This window comes from Dermacentor albipictus, chromosome 5, assembly GCF_038994185.2.
Source record: "Dermacentor albipictus isolate Rhodes 1998 colony chromosome 5, USDA_Dalb.pri_finalv2, whole genome shotgun sequence".
NCBI lineage: Eukaryota > Metazoa > Arthropoda > Arachnida > Ixodida > Ixodidae > Dermacentor > Dermacentor albipictus.
Window position 1 is genome coordinate 112,272,085 of NC_091825.1, and position 14,581 is coordinate 112,286,665.

Consider the following 14,581-nt stretch of genomic DNA (forward strand, 5'->3'; position numbering starts at 1 on the left):
TTTTGTAAGCAGTGACGTACGGCACCAGGAGAACTTTTTTCATCATTGAACTATCGATAATCAAGTTAAGATTAATTCACGAACTTTTTAATTACTGCACTGAAGACGTCCATTTTCATAGAAGGGTAATAACTGTGTTTTAAAAGACCCGATTCTGTTGTTTTTCAGTGCGCTACGTCTCGCGTAATTCTCTTTTCCGCGTTATAAAGAAAACGCGAGAAATATGAACGTAGCCGCATGATTTCGTGGCCGCGCACAGTGAAACCAGCGGTGGCAGATCTAGCCATCCTACAAAACCAATTCTTTCCCTTTCATCTTTAATTGAATTCTGGTTCACATAGACAAGAAAAACCAGGGTAGCCCAGTAAAAAATGTATGCATGAGCACCTGACTAAGGCCTGCTAATAACGGCAACAAGAAAACCTAACCGAATATTTCAGAGCGATATGCAACATATCAAACATGTAAATGTAGCAGATCACAGCAAACCTGAAATTGAAGGTATACAGAAATACATGCAAGCATACAGCGATAAATATCCACTGTTGCAAAAAAAATAAACAACGGTGGATTAAAACATGTACTATTTAACATCGCTCTTTTAATAGCGTGAAATGTAAACAGCCTTTCTCAATGAAATTTTTTTTCGGATTTTTTCCATTTTGGGTATATTTTTTCTTTTTTCTAAAGAAACACCTGACGTGGTGGAACTTGCACACTCAGCCCACCTTTGTGCACGGCAGCTTGTTCTCGCACAATGCTGTGAGAAAAGTGGCGGCGTCCATGGTGCCTCCCACGTTGTACTGGCAACCGAGCACCACCGCTTTGTCCGCCGGATCCTGCGAAGGAAACAAGGTCACAGACGTAACAGTCACTGAAATGCGCCACACGACAGGGTAGTTATCTTATCGGCCGAATGTTACTAAAGTGGTTTTACGTAGCGTAGACACACACTAGCTATTATGTGCACGGGAATGTTAGAAGGCGTTCCCGGCAATGCTGGTGGTGCCATCATGCGGTGGTATGGTGAACCACATTGCGCTAGAAGTTTACTTGAGCTGCACGAATACTCTTTCTTTTCCTTTCTTTTCTTTTTTTATTAAGCGACCACTGTGGTTGTTTAGTGGCTACGGTGTTGGGCTGCGGGATCGAATCCCGGCCACGGCGGCCGCATTTCGATGGGGGCGAAATGTGAAAACACCCGTGTACTTAGATTTAGGTGCATGTTAAAGAACCCCAGGTAGTCCTAATCTCCGGTGTCCCTCACTACGGCGTGCCTCATAATCAAATCTTGGTTTCGGCGCGTAAAACACAATAATTAAAAAAATTAATAAGCAATGTTACGATAATACGTTCGCAATTATTACGATGTGGCCGGTACATCTGCGCCAGCGGTTTAGTTGAATCCAGTTGGTCTTTGCAATGAGTTTCGCATTCAGGCTTCGGATATTACGGTACAGATCTACTGCAGTACAACTAAAGCTCTCTATTATAGTGCGGTTAAACACTACGATGGACAAGTCGAGACACGCATCAATATCAGGCCCAATAAGTAGAGGCTTTTTCTGTCCGCACTGTTCCATTTGCCTCACCGGAATTCAATTGCTTTCCGCGGCAAGGTCACCCTATACATATTCCGAGATATGACGTCATTAGCTGGAGCTTGTTCGGACTTCTGATACACAGAGAAGATGGTGAGGTCCGCACCTCCCAGGTGTCATTTGCGATCAGCGACGATAAATTTGATTACTCCGTCAGCCTGCGTACCAATCTGTGGGCGTCCTCTCAGTACGCCTGCGTGTTGTTGGTGTATGCCATAGTTCTTTCTGCAATCAGGTCTTGTTGTCTCGTGTATTTGCGTATATTTCGTGTGTGCTCCGGTAAATATATTAGTGGCGAGCCAGAGCGTATCCTGCTTTTTTATTCCTCTTCTTTTTGTCTAAATCTGAATGTGTTTCGCCTCATCATGTAGTATATCTTTCAATTATTTATTCACTGGTTCGTTATTGTTTCAGTTTGTTTCGCTTTGTCCATTCTTCCCGTTCCCCTTTGATCCGTCTGTAATTTCAGAAGTATCGATAAAAAAGAGTGTAGTTAGTTGCATTTATTCAAATGATTGAACTTCTGTTATTCAATTGCAGTTTGGGAAAAAATGAACTATGTAATTATATTTACTTCGTAAATTTCTTGTTTGTAATTTCTTGCCCAATATATAAGTCTAACAAAGCGTACAATAGAGCTTTCTTTTTTACAATACGAAGCATTGCAACATCGGATAAAACGATCGCTTTTACTCCCTTCTGACCCATTTCCAGTCTGCGAAATATGAACAAAAATGAATTCAGCTTGCTTCGTTTATTGTTTTCTTTTCCCGGTGCCAAACTCCATCTTAAAAAAAATGTGGGAAGGAAAAAAAAAAGGAAGACGGAACCCGAGTTCATCCGGCTTGCGCGAAGCAGAAATGGCGATAAATCAGCAGTAGGGAAACAAACGCGAGAAACGGACGCCTATGAGATCTGCCGAGAGCTCTGAAGGCGCAAACTCCGAAGACGGATGTGCCCACAACATACCGACCCGACGAAAAGCGTTCCCGCCGCGGCGTCACTTTACAAAAGGAAACGTGTGGCAAGGGTCCAACGCGTCTGCATTTCGAGGGTTACGTATACACTAACTCGGTTCCCTTTCGCGATCGTAATTCGTGTCTGTGTCAGAAGGCGTCGACAGTAATGTAGGCCAAGCGAGCCACCGAACTTCAAAGAGCCCCCTCTCTACTAAAGAATCATTCCAAACCCTTACAGTAAGGGAAAAAAAATGGCTGTGGCTTAGGTAAGGTTAAGCCCAGGATGCGAAGCATACTAGCCTTTATTTTAGTTCTTGAACCACTGTTTAGCCTGGTGAACTGCTGTTGCTTGGCTATATTTGGTTCGGCTAGACGAAGAAACAACTCATGCATTACTGCTTCGCCTTCAAGAGTGGAACGCGACAGCGTTCCCGTCGACCCGCCAAGGGGTGTAAGACAATGGGCTACACGGCAGCGACTACGCGCCCCGCATTGGACGCGGTGAGCGTCGAGCAAAGCAGCGTTCGGCGCGGCAACGAAATGTGCGCCTGAGCAAGAGACGCACGCCTTAGAAACAGCTCGTTTGTAAGGCAACACCGCATTCACTAGAGACGCTTTTGTACCGCTTTGAAGCATCGTACTCGTGGCTCAGTGGTAGCGTCTCCGTCCCACACTCCGGAGACCCTGGTTCCATAGAGTTTCTCACTACATTACCTAGAGGGAAATCTGGCGCTGCTGCGCTGTGGTATGCATGGGAATGCCGGTATATTGAGGATTCGGATTGGCATCGTTCTCGTAGAGACAGGACACCTTGAAGACGCGCTTGGCAAGTACCGTTCCGTCTGTCACAATGATTCGTTTTCTGCTAGAACAGCACGGGAAAAGCTGTTTTAGCTTTATGATTACGCGAAAACATGTTTTGTTTAACTATGAGAACTTGTTATTGTGTGTACGACTACATGTTACGTAAAAAGTATCAGCGGGCCGCTAAAGTTGGAGGACAGACGACAAGATTCGCACTCGCTTTGAAACAGTTGGTCGTCTGTTCTTGCTTTCCTTCGCTTGGTCATGCATCGTGGGTGAGTAAAGATGTAATATGCGTGAATGGAAACATTTTATGAAGATTTTACTTTGAGAACGCGTTATTTGCGTAGCCATATCCACGTTTTAGACGAAGCCTCTTTCAACACCAGCCAACACGAGCCTCGCAGGCACATATACCGTCATTCCCATGACGGCACGGTGCCCCCTTAAGAAACTCCCATAGACGGTGGCGCCAGATTACCCTCTAGGTGTTATAGTGAGAAACTCTATGCCTGGTTCGATTCCCACCCAGCCCGCCTTGCAAGAGTTGAGCCAAAGCCACTTCTCCTCTGTCGTGACGTCACGGTGTCACGTGGTTTCAAGGCGACACCGCCGCGCCTGAGGAGCTGGGTTGAGCTCTCGTAATATGCTTCGCATAAAAGAAAGTCAATGTCGGTGACTCTGTCTATGCTCAGTTCCGTCCATAGCCTGAAATTCAAAGTGCGCCGAACACAGAGTTGTGCACTTCTGCCCAGTTTTATGCAACCTGACAGTTTCATGGGTAGGAATTCTTGCTGCGTAAGGATGGATAACATGCGCATCGACTTTGAAGCTTGGTTCTAGTGTGTTTCCATCCAGCTCATTATATTCCTCATTCTCTAACGTTTTGTATCTGTCCTTCAGATCACTGTTCCGCGTGCAGTAACAGGTCATCATGTTTGCATCTTTGTATTCAAAGCTAAACGAAGTACAACATTTAGGCCTAACTTTCCCTCCAACTCATTTTCCCCCATTTTCACACCAGCGGTCATTTCTATTGAGATAGTTATTATATGAAAACTCCAAGTGAATTTTCGCCGTTGCCGTTACCTTCATTACTTGCAACCATTGACGTATAATATTTTACTTATGCCGTATATGCAAGATAGGTCTCATATTAATCAACCGCAACAATTACTCAAACCAAGCCTATGTTTCTGACAAAATTCTTCTTCGGATTTTTTTTAGCATGGCAGCGCGCAAGCAAACTTCATAAAACATTTCGTTCAGAGCGCGTGTCCTTTATCGTAAATCTAGTGACTAATTTAGTGCCTAAGTGCAAAAAAAATGGCTGTGGCTTAGGTAAGGTTAAGCCCAGGATGCGAAGCATACTAGCCTTTATTTTAGTTCTTGAACCACTGTTTAGCCTGGTGAACTGCTGTTGCTTGGCTATATTTGGTTCGGCTAGACGAAGAAACAACTCATGCATTACTTCTTCGCCTTCAAGAGTGGAACGCGACAGCGTTCCCGTCGACCCGCCAAGGGGTGTAAGACAATGGGCTACAGGGCAGCGACTACGCGCCCCGCATTGGACGCGGTGAGCGTCGAGCAAAGCAGCGTTCGGCGCGGCAACGAAATGTGCGCCTGAGCAAGAGACGCACGCCTTAGAAACAGCGCGTTTCTAAGGCAACACCGCATTCACTAGAGGCGCTTTTGTACCGCTTTGAAGCGTTGTACTCGTGGCTCAGTGGTAGCGTCTCCGTCCCACACTCCGGAGACCCTGGTTCGATTCCCACCCAGCCCGTCTTGCAAGAGTTGAGCCAAAGCCACTTCTCCTCTGTCGTGACGTCACGGTGTCACGTGATTTCATGGTCACCGCCGCGCCTGAGGAGCTGGGTTGAGCCCTCGTAATATGCTTCGCATAAAAAAATTGGCAGTGGTTTAGCTCGGCTATGCCAGGGTATACGTAGCGAAGGCTAAGGCATAGCACGGTTAGCCTTGGTTAATCTTGATTGCAAGTCCAGGTTAGTCTGGTTGTCTAGCTATGTTGCGGCGTTTAGCCAGTCGTTCGGCGCGCTGTTCGTCTGTTTCCTGGGCGATTCGTTTCCTCTTCATCTCGTTACAATGTTGATTCCAGGCCTCCTCCTGCTTATCAGTACTGCGGCCGTCCATACTGCCGCTTCAACTGTGGTTGCGGCACACGCGAGCTCTAATTTTCAATCCTCCGACATGTTATCAGGCATGCGACGCAGCTGGCGAAGCGAGCGGAGGCGAGCGCAACGACGAGGAACGCGATGTGACGTCATACCAAAAGGCGGCGGCAGAAAGGCGCGGCGCTGCGCAGCGGTGGAACACCTGTGGCTCGGTGCTACAAGTGGCGCATGCGCAGTAGTGACTAGGGAGTGAGAGAGAGAGAGAAATATCCGCGAGGAGGCGCGCGTTGTGACGTCATGTGCCTCCTCGGAGCACCACCATGGTTAAATCGCAAGTTCGCGGCCAGTATAATGCTTTCGCTTCAAGAAGAAAGTTCGGCAGCATGGTAAACTCCTGTGAAGGCGAAAGCCTGCTGCAGACTTGGTAATGCGCCATCTTGCATCGTCGCGCTACCGCTTTCGCAGTTCGGCTCCTTCGGCTCGTTTTCGACGCTTAGCTGCGGCTTCGCGCGCGCGCCGCCAACGTTTCTCTGCGACTTTACGTTGCATCCTCTTAGCAGGGAATTGAAACGTATGCTTTTCTGTGTGTTGTATCGGTGATTTCAATGAATGTATGCACTATTCGCTTCACTTTGTTGAGTGCTTATAGCCTCAGCCTTACGGAGGTATGAGCCATCGAGAAGGTCATGTGGTCCATTTTTTGTGCCACTCGACTGGACAAAGCGTTTCTATACGTTGTATGCGTGATTCCTATGAGTTTATGCACTGTACACTTCACTTTGCCGAGTGCTTGTAGCCTCTGCATTACGAGAGGGATGGGCCATTGCATTCTTTTCCTTGTTTAGGGGGCTAAAAGTCATTGTAGATGATGATAGTTTTTGTACCATTGGAACTGGACGACGCTTTTTTTTTCTAAGGCCAGCGGCAGCACGAGCCACTTAAGCCTTTCGTTTTAAAATATTAGTGCTCACAACCTGAAAATGAGGTCATTTTACTGGCGCTGCTCGTTACGGGCAGCGCAGTAGGACGTGACGCACTGTGTAGGAACACTAGCGTCCCTAGTGAGCTGATCTGTGTATGCTCCGGTCAGAGCAGTAAATATCAAGATAGCGATAAGTAATATTTCACAGGGCTCCCACTAATGCCGACGGTCTCCCGTTGGTTTCATTGCGTAGAGTTGCGACGCCTGCAGCGACTCCTGGCGGCGCTCACGGCGCCAGCGTTCTGAGACGCCTGGTCGCCAGGGTGATGTCTCTCCTGGCCAGCAGACGTTGTGCTGCACCGCGCCAACAAGTCGCACCCGCGTGCGGTTAGAAACAAGGTTAGAACACCGTGCGATGAGTTCGAGCGCAGTGCTACTCCTTCTGATCGTTGTCAGTGTTTTGTTATTTCGACTAAACTGACAATAATAATTTTTATACAATCAAGCTGTTAAGGGGAGTTCCACAGTGGTTTTCATGCGATGGCAGTGAAGGCCGGCGGTACCGTGCGGCGTCGCTGTCGGCATCAAATGTCAATCAGAGAAGATCTAGCAGCGCAGACTGCGTCGGAGCCCCGAAGTACGACGAGGGCGTCGATGTGAACGTGCAGTCAGGCGCCGACGTTGGTATGGAGCTACAGTAAAATGTGTCGGATATAACAGAGCGTGGAAGTTTTACGTTAGGATATAGCGAAACGTTTGAAAATGCTCCCGATATAGCGAAGGACTTCCACTGGATGTATAGTGAAACCTTGGCAAACTTGTGGGTGCACGTTTCGGCGGGCGGCAAAAACAAACTCTTAGGACTCCCGAAGGGTACGAGAGCTCCCTTATACGGCTTAGCCGTCTTTGATGTATAAATCTATAGCACGGGTTTGCATACACCTGCGATTTTTTTTTTATTCCGAAGGTTACCTTGAGGCCTGTTGCCAAGAATCTTCCGGTCGTCTTTTACTATTCTCTGCTGAAGATCCGTTCACGTTTTCCATACTGTCCTTAGAACTTAAGCCCTCTGGAAGGCTAAACGCGCCAACACTTACCTCTTGTCGTTTTTAACATGACAAGGATATGACCAACACATTAGATCTGGAATTACGCACGGCTCCTACTGGGAAAAAAAACCACGTTGCGTGAACAGGTATTTAGCATACGTACGATGTTATTCAGCAGGCACTGAAACCTCTTGACTTGGACTTCACTGCTAACGGTAGTGTCTGCAAGGTAAAAACGAAAAAAAGAAACGTGAGCATTAGAGGTGGAGCTGGCGGTTGCACGCACTAGCTAGTGCCCGTGCATGCAGAAGTATCTCGGTTATAGGTGCGAACAACGCACAGGCAATGTCAGACGTTTACGGGATGCAGGACCTGAGAAAAGCGGAATATTTCCGCATCCTGGGAAAAGAGCCGCCACTGCGAATGGGCTACAGGAACAGGTGCACGTGACCAACATATAGCTGTAACATTTCCATGGCTGCAAGCTAAAACTGAGCTGACAATCGACTTTTCTCGCGGTATACCCGCTTTTCATAAACTTTTGACACTGCCAGTGCGTACTTATCCGGTGCAGTTTCGTAACAGCACTACAAAAAAGATAAAGTCAAGTACAAAGCCGCTTCAGTGTCTAATCATATATCACGCGGGGGCGAGACAATGGTTACGGAGACTGAGAAGTCGTATTGTAAAGCAGTGTAACGGGGGACCAACCACATTGGAACTAACAAAACTGCGAAACTAACAAAAGCGAAGTAATTTCAAACAAACGTTTACTTTCACAAAAATAATAAAAAATACGTAGTAAGGAATGGTTGCTCAAAAGTCAGTTATTTGGCGCTGGCCACTCAACAAACTTCGCAGCCTTTTCCAGGGTTTATTTACAGAATATAAAGTTCAAAAGCCTCATAGTGTAATAACTGCAATGTAACTAAATGTGCCAATGATTTATTTACGTTCTTTTTATTTAGTCTCTCACTGAAACAGTCTACATACGTCTAATCGCGAAGTCGGTTAACAGTTGACTCGTTGGTTGCTCTCGGGCTCGCTATGTACACCCGAGCTTGAGAACAATCACTGCCACAGGGCGAGCGCTAGAACTCATTATTTCATGACTGCCAAGCTATATGCCATACGGTTTCACAATCCGCAAAACGTGTCGCTTATCCATTGTTTCATTTGGCACCCGTACACTTGTGAAACAGACAATGTGAAATGCGTTTAAGTCAACATCGCCGACATCGTCAAGCTGTACGCATTCCGCGCCATCTATAACACAAGCTAAAATTGAACCTTAGTTCCCGCAATTTCCTGCGAGTTTAGAAGAGGCCGTCGACCACCCGCGCTATTCTCAACGCATGCGCAATGCCGTCTCGTACACGAGACGCATTGCATAGCCGTGTACAAATGTAAAGCGGCCGCATAAAATAAAACGCATAGTACGAGTGACAACTCCAGAGTTTCATTTCATTTCATTTTATTTGTGCCCATTTACAAGCAAATGGCAAGCAAGTTCGAGCTCACGTATAGTCTTCGCGAGTCTCGCTATACTGTCCACAGTTCATCGAAAAGCGAGAGGCTCTCTTGAATAAGGTGACACGCAGGCCGACTCCATGCGAAATCATGGAGGACTTAGTCTTACTTTCGCAGAGACTCTACATTTCCAGGATGACGTTTCGCTTGCCACTAATAGTTTATAAAAACATGTGATTTGTTCAGCCGGCGGTGGTGTTTAGCAGTGCTCGCTACAGGTCACCAGTCGTTTAATATGCTTAGTGTGTGGATTCGACATTGTGGAACAGATACCCACTGATTTTCGTTTCGTCTCGAGATTCTCTCCCCCTCGTTTATCCCACTTGGAAATGTTAATTATACGTGGCATGCTCACGCCGCAATGAACACCGTGACTTATCTGGACCCAGATACTTCACATACTAAATAACTTAGTTTAATTGCTTGGACGGAGCGAATGCTAGCATGCCGTTTCAACATCGTCCTTCTCCTCCTGCTCCGAGCAAGGTGTATGAGTTATGGTTAGCCCTAAATTGAGTGCGCCGCCTCATATGTCTACAATATCACTGACAGAAAACGAGCTGCCGTAATCATAACAGCAGTATTAGACGCCACTAAAAGGAAACAAAACGTACATGCACGTGTGATACTTTATCAACGAAGTAAAGCTTGCGTTAAAAAACTCCAATTCTTGAGTCTTGGTTTCGCCTGAGACCTCAATGTGGCTGTCACCCCCTTTCTCCAATTAGGTTAATCAATCCTTGTTGCAAATAAACGGTTTATTCGTCATAATGGAAGCGGGGATTTTGGTTAAACTATTTTTCTTCATAGCCGGGGGGGGGGGGGGGGGCATGTCCAGAAATTTTGGACATCGCCCTTCAGAAATATGTCGAACTTCACCGTAATACACCCAAATATCTCAATGGGCAACATTTAAAAAAAAATTATACTTCAGTAGACTAGCGGAGTTTCAACAAATTTTAATTAGCAACGTCCAGACAGCACTTCCGTCTGATAACATTCACCTAGTCCATTTATCCTAACTCCGCTGCTGCATAATAGCAGTATTTTTTTTCAGGACCAAATCACTGCTATAGCGCAGCACTAAGTGCCGACTAAGTGTCCTAAGTGCTTGTGGCATTAGAAGGAAGTACCGCCTAGACGTTTTTAAGAAACACTTGTTGAAACTAGGTCGATCGTTCGAAATATAATTTTTGAAAGTACTAACCATTGAGCTACGCTGACGCGTTGCGGCGAAGTTCAACAAATTTCCGAAGGGCCAATGTCCAAAATTTCTTTTTATGTATAGCTACGAGTTCGCCAGGTACAGAGGAGAAGGCAGAAACATTCAGTTGCTGAGTGTCAATCTTCCTGCGGGAGCAGGGCGCACTGCTTCTTCTAGCTTTGCTAGTCTCTTCTTCACTACAATTCATTATCACTCAACACATGCGCGTTTCTTCACGTATCTCCTAGTGAGATGGCTTTGCAGAAAGACATATGAATCTTCAAGGAGGCCTGGATCTCATAAGAAGCCCATGCACGCCTCCCCCACCCCCAACCCCTCCGTCATGTACAGTGTACAATAAAATTCGGGTGAGCCCAATGTTCTCGTCACGGACTGCGTCCCGGAGACAGCGGAAGGGCAGCCATTCCGGTATCACCGGAATGGACTTATATTCTGCGCTCGTTCCATAACCTCAGGTGACGTAGTTAAAAAAAGGTTCACTACTTCATTTAATAACCTCAAGAGAGAGAGAGAGAGGGGGGGGGGGGGCAAATGAGTTGCTAAATGCGAATAGGTTAACCGGAAGACAAACATCCAATTTTTTACATTGCACTGGGGAAGGGGTAATGGGAGACAGAAAGATTAGGAAAAAAGCAGATGCAGCGAGAAAGAAAGAGAAACACATAAACACATGCACATCAATAAGAACGCGGCAGGTGTGAAGACCGTGAGTCCTATGCCGTGTGTCCCAGCTAACGTTAGCCAATCCCTTCAAAGAAAGTTAAAAATAATATTAATAACACGGGGCACGATAGAATTAAAATACCCACGATTTTCGGTCGTCTGCGCTCTGACAACCAAACAACATAGGTCTCAAAATCGTATCTTTCACCGTGTTTCTCAAATATTTCTTTTTCGTTGAACAGCTTGGCTATCGTTACCTGGGACACCCTATAAAAATAAAAGCCGGCAGTCCCAAGATCCTCTGCGCAGAAAGAGGCCGTTCGTCGAGGTGTGCCAGCACCGTCGCGAGCGGCTGTCTCTGGGAGCCGTAGCGAGGAAAATGATAGAGGGCATAATCGATAGTTTCCTCGCTGCCAAACTCATACGATTCCTGAAGAACCATCACTTTGCCTATTCTACGTTGTTCATAAGCTCACATAATATATGCAAATAAGACCGGAGCACCGCTTCTCCGTGTCATGTCGCTACCCTCTAGCCATTAACGAGCCATTTAAGAGTCCTAACGGTGTTTCCATTACGTAAACTGTAACGCCACCCACGTGACCTGTGCGGAAGGTACGGTTGCAAATGGCCTCAGGGCCCGCGGGTTCTTTCTAGGACTCTCAAAGCGGCGCCAGTCGGACTGAGCTGCAGTAATATAATCACGTCGGCATTCATTATCTATAGCTTCCTCGCGAAGCAGCTGCCAGCAATTGCGCAAGCGGGCCGCGATAGCTTCCTGCTCATCAGCCACTCAACTGTGTCGCGGGACGTGAGTGTGTAGGTCGTGCCTACACACGCACACGCACACAAGCACACACACACACGCGCGCGCGCACACACACACACACACACCACTTGGTCTGTCTACTATCAGTAATGAGCGCTAACGAAAACGAGGCTAATTTCAGACACCAGTCGTAACTGCCTACGGCTATACCGCTTCAGCAATTGCTGACACCAGAGCGCGTTTAAGTCGGCGGAAACGGATGCCAGCGGTTGTGCGTGGAACTTCTGGATAACCTCTTCACAGACACACTGCTCCGACATTATGTCACGGCGTGGAAGTAGGGCACGTGGGCTACTATTGCTCCGTCCGATATTGGTGCGGAACAGTATACAATGCCGAAACTGTAACGCAACTAACTAATGTAAACTAGCGTTGAAGGTAACGGAGTACGAGAACTGTCCTTTCCTGTCTACGTGAACGGTGTAAGATTGGAGCTGTGCACTCAAAGTCTAAAGATAACGCGACGCATGGCTTTAGAGGTACCGTGTGGGTGTGTACCTTAATTATACACGCTAAGAAGCTACACGTGACAACCACGCCTCGCAATCGCAAAATTTCTCTGAGAGCGCTTACTCATTGACCAGCACCGTCTGCGGGTGGTCCACAGGCTATGGTGTCGATCGTGCTGCTAAGCACGAGGTCGTGGGTTCGTTTCGCGATGACCGCTTTTTAGCGATGACGGAACGCAAAGGCACTCGTGCAACCGATCTTTGGTTACCCATTAAAGAACCCCTTGTGGTCCGAATTCTTCTGGAGCTTTTCGCTATGGCTTCTTTCGTAGCTCCTGCGTTGGGTTGGCACGCTAAACGCCGTATAAATTATCGTCATCGCAATCGTAATTATCATCATCACTGGCCAGCGTTCGCCCCCCCCCACCACTCGCGATAGCAATGAGTGCAATAACGAATCGATTGTCACTGCAACGTTCGCTCGTGGGCTACGCTTGTGGAGGGTTAAATTTTTGCAATTTGACGGGCTTTTGTAGCCTCGAGTTCACTCGACGAAGGAAGGCGCATTGTTCCGGAGACCTTAGCGGCGAACTGCAGAAGCACTTCCAGTGAGCCCTGCAGCAACTCTCAGACACCAATATAATCCGCATCGGTCACTGCGCGGGAGGGGACCGCGTTTCGGCGTATAGGCTTACCGCACGCCAGCGTGTAGAGAAGCGAGAGGTTGATCTGCCTCAGCGCAACGTCCATGGCGTCGCTTCTCCTGTGCGCGAATCGGGCGAGTCCGTCCGCCCTGCCGGCGCCTCCAACGGCGGTGGCCAGAACGAGCCACGCAATCCAGGAGCCACTGAGCAACCGGCGGTCCATGCTGCTGCTGCTGCTGCTGCCCAGCCAGCTGTCTGCGTCGATGTGCTACCGGGGGGCGACGATCTTTGTGGAGTCGGTGCACCCTCCCGCGTGCCGTATGCTTCGCTGGTCACCCACTCCCAGTGTCTCTCACCCTTGCACCGACAGCCACCGCACCTCCTTTCCCTTCCCTACGTGCACCTACCCTCGTCACGTTTTGTTGGGGTTCCTTTTGTCTTTCTGCCCGCTTTTACCGCGTGTGTGTATGTATATTTATATATGTGTGTGTGTGTGCTCGCGGCTTAACGGTCGATCGAAGCCTTCACTCCCTCCCGCAGCCGCCACCACCCGGCAAACCCAACAATGTGGGTCGTTCGCGGTCCCAGACTCCACCCTCCTCATCGGCGTTATTTTCCTGCGTAACTATGCATGGGACGTGTCATGCATCTGCGACCGCAGACCCCGTGACAAGACCGGCGTCGTTCGTCGCCAAGGTCTCCTTGGTTCAGATTGCGCTGCTCCCGTTTCCCACAGATGCGCAACTTCAAGGAGCCGAAGGTTTAGAGCTCATCAACAGAGCAAACTAAAGCGTCACACCTTTTTCTGTTTAGAACTTGCGGCACTCCGTGCTGCACATGATTTCACTAAGCAGGAACCACCGCAACAATGGACAGTCTTTAGTGTCTCCAAGGCAGCCCTTCAGTGCATACAAAGCCCAACACGCCACGGACGCAGTGAATAACTGGCCTCAGAAATTCGACACATGTATCATCGCAGCCATGACAAGGGACACAACATAATCTTTCAGTGGCTTCCAGGACATTGTAACATCAGCGGGAATGTCCATGCCGCACCCAATCTGGGCATGAAAGAGGTCAACGTGTCTTCATTCCGCTTTCGCGAACTGACGCTGCGGCTGGGCTGCGATTCATGTGCCGTGAATGTACTTTGCCCCTGTGGGACTCGAACGTTTTCACCATGCGTCGTTTGCGTTCGTTTTCTCTGGACATACGGGTGCCCCTACCACCTGGGCTACCAGGACGTGAACAGACCATGCTGTACCGTCTGTGGCTAGGCGTTGCTTTTAGGAACTCATAAGTCATGAGGCATTGCGTATACAGAAAAACTGGCCACCCTGTATACGCAATGCCTCATGACTTCGAGCGTACCGGAATATTGAAGAACGCTAACATAATCCTAATCCATAAGAAAGGGGACGCCAAAGACTTGAAAAATTATAGACCGGCCAGCTTACTGTCCGTTGCCTACGAAGTATTTACTAAGGTAATTGCAAATAGAATCAGGAACACCTTAGACTTCCGTCAACAAGAGGACCAGGCAGGATTCCGTAAAGGCTACTCAACAATAGACCATATTCGCACTATCAATCAGGTGATAGAGAAATGTGCGGAATATAACCAACCCTTATATATAGCTTTAATAGATTACGAGAAAGCGTTTCATTCAGTCGAAACCTCAACAGTCATGGAGGCATTACGGAATCAGGGTGTAGACCAGCCGTATGTAAAAATACTGAAAGATATCTATAGCGGCTCCACAGCCACTGTAGTC

At 47.8% G+C, this 14,581-nt stretch overlaps 1 protein-coding gene across 1 annotated transcript in view; it reads right to left on the reverse strand.

Moving 5' to 3' along the window:
- The window catches only part of LOC135897043 (uncharacterized), a 33,989-nt gene extending 21,061 nt beyond the window's left edge, over nucleotides 1-12,928 (reverse strand). The window contains exons 1-3 of the mRNA XM_065425608.1: nucleotides 12,859-12,928; nucleotides 7,631-7,689; nucleotides 729-839 (exon numbers count right to left, since the gene is read on the reverse strand). Coding sequence (XP_065281680.1) covers nucleotides 729-839; nucleotides 7,631-7,689; nucleotides 12,859-12,913 — 225 coding nt within the window. The 5' untranslated portion in view covers nucleotides 12,914-12,928. The remainder of the gene's footprint in view (nucleotides 1-728; nucleotides 840-7,630; nucleotides 7,690-12,858) is intronic.
- Between the last annotated feature and the right edge of the window lie 1,653 nt (nucleotides 12,929-14,581).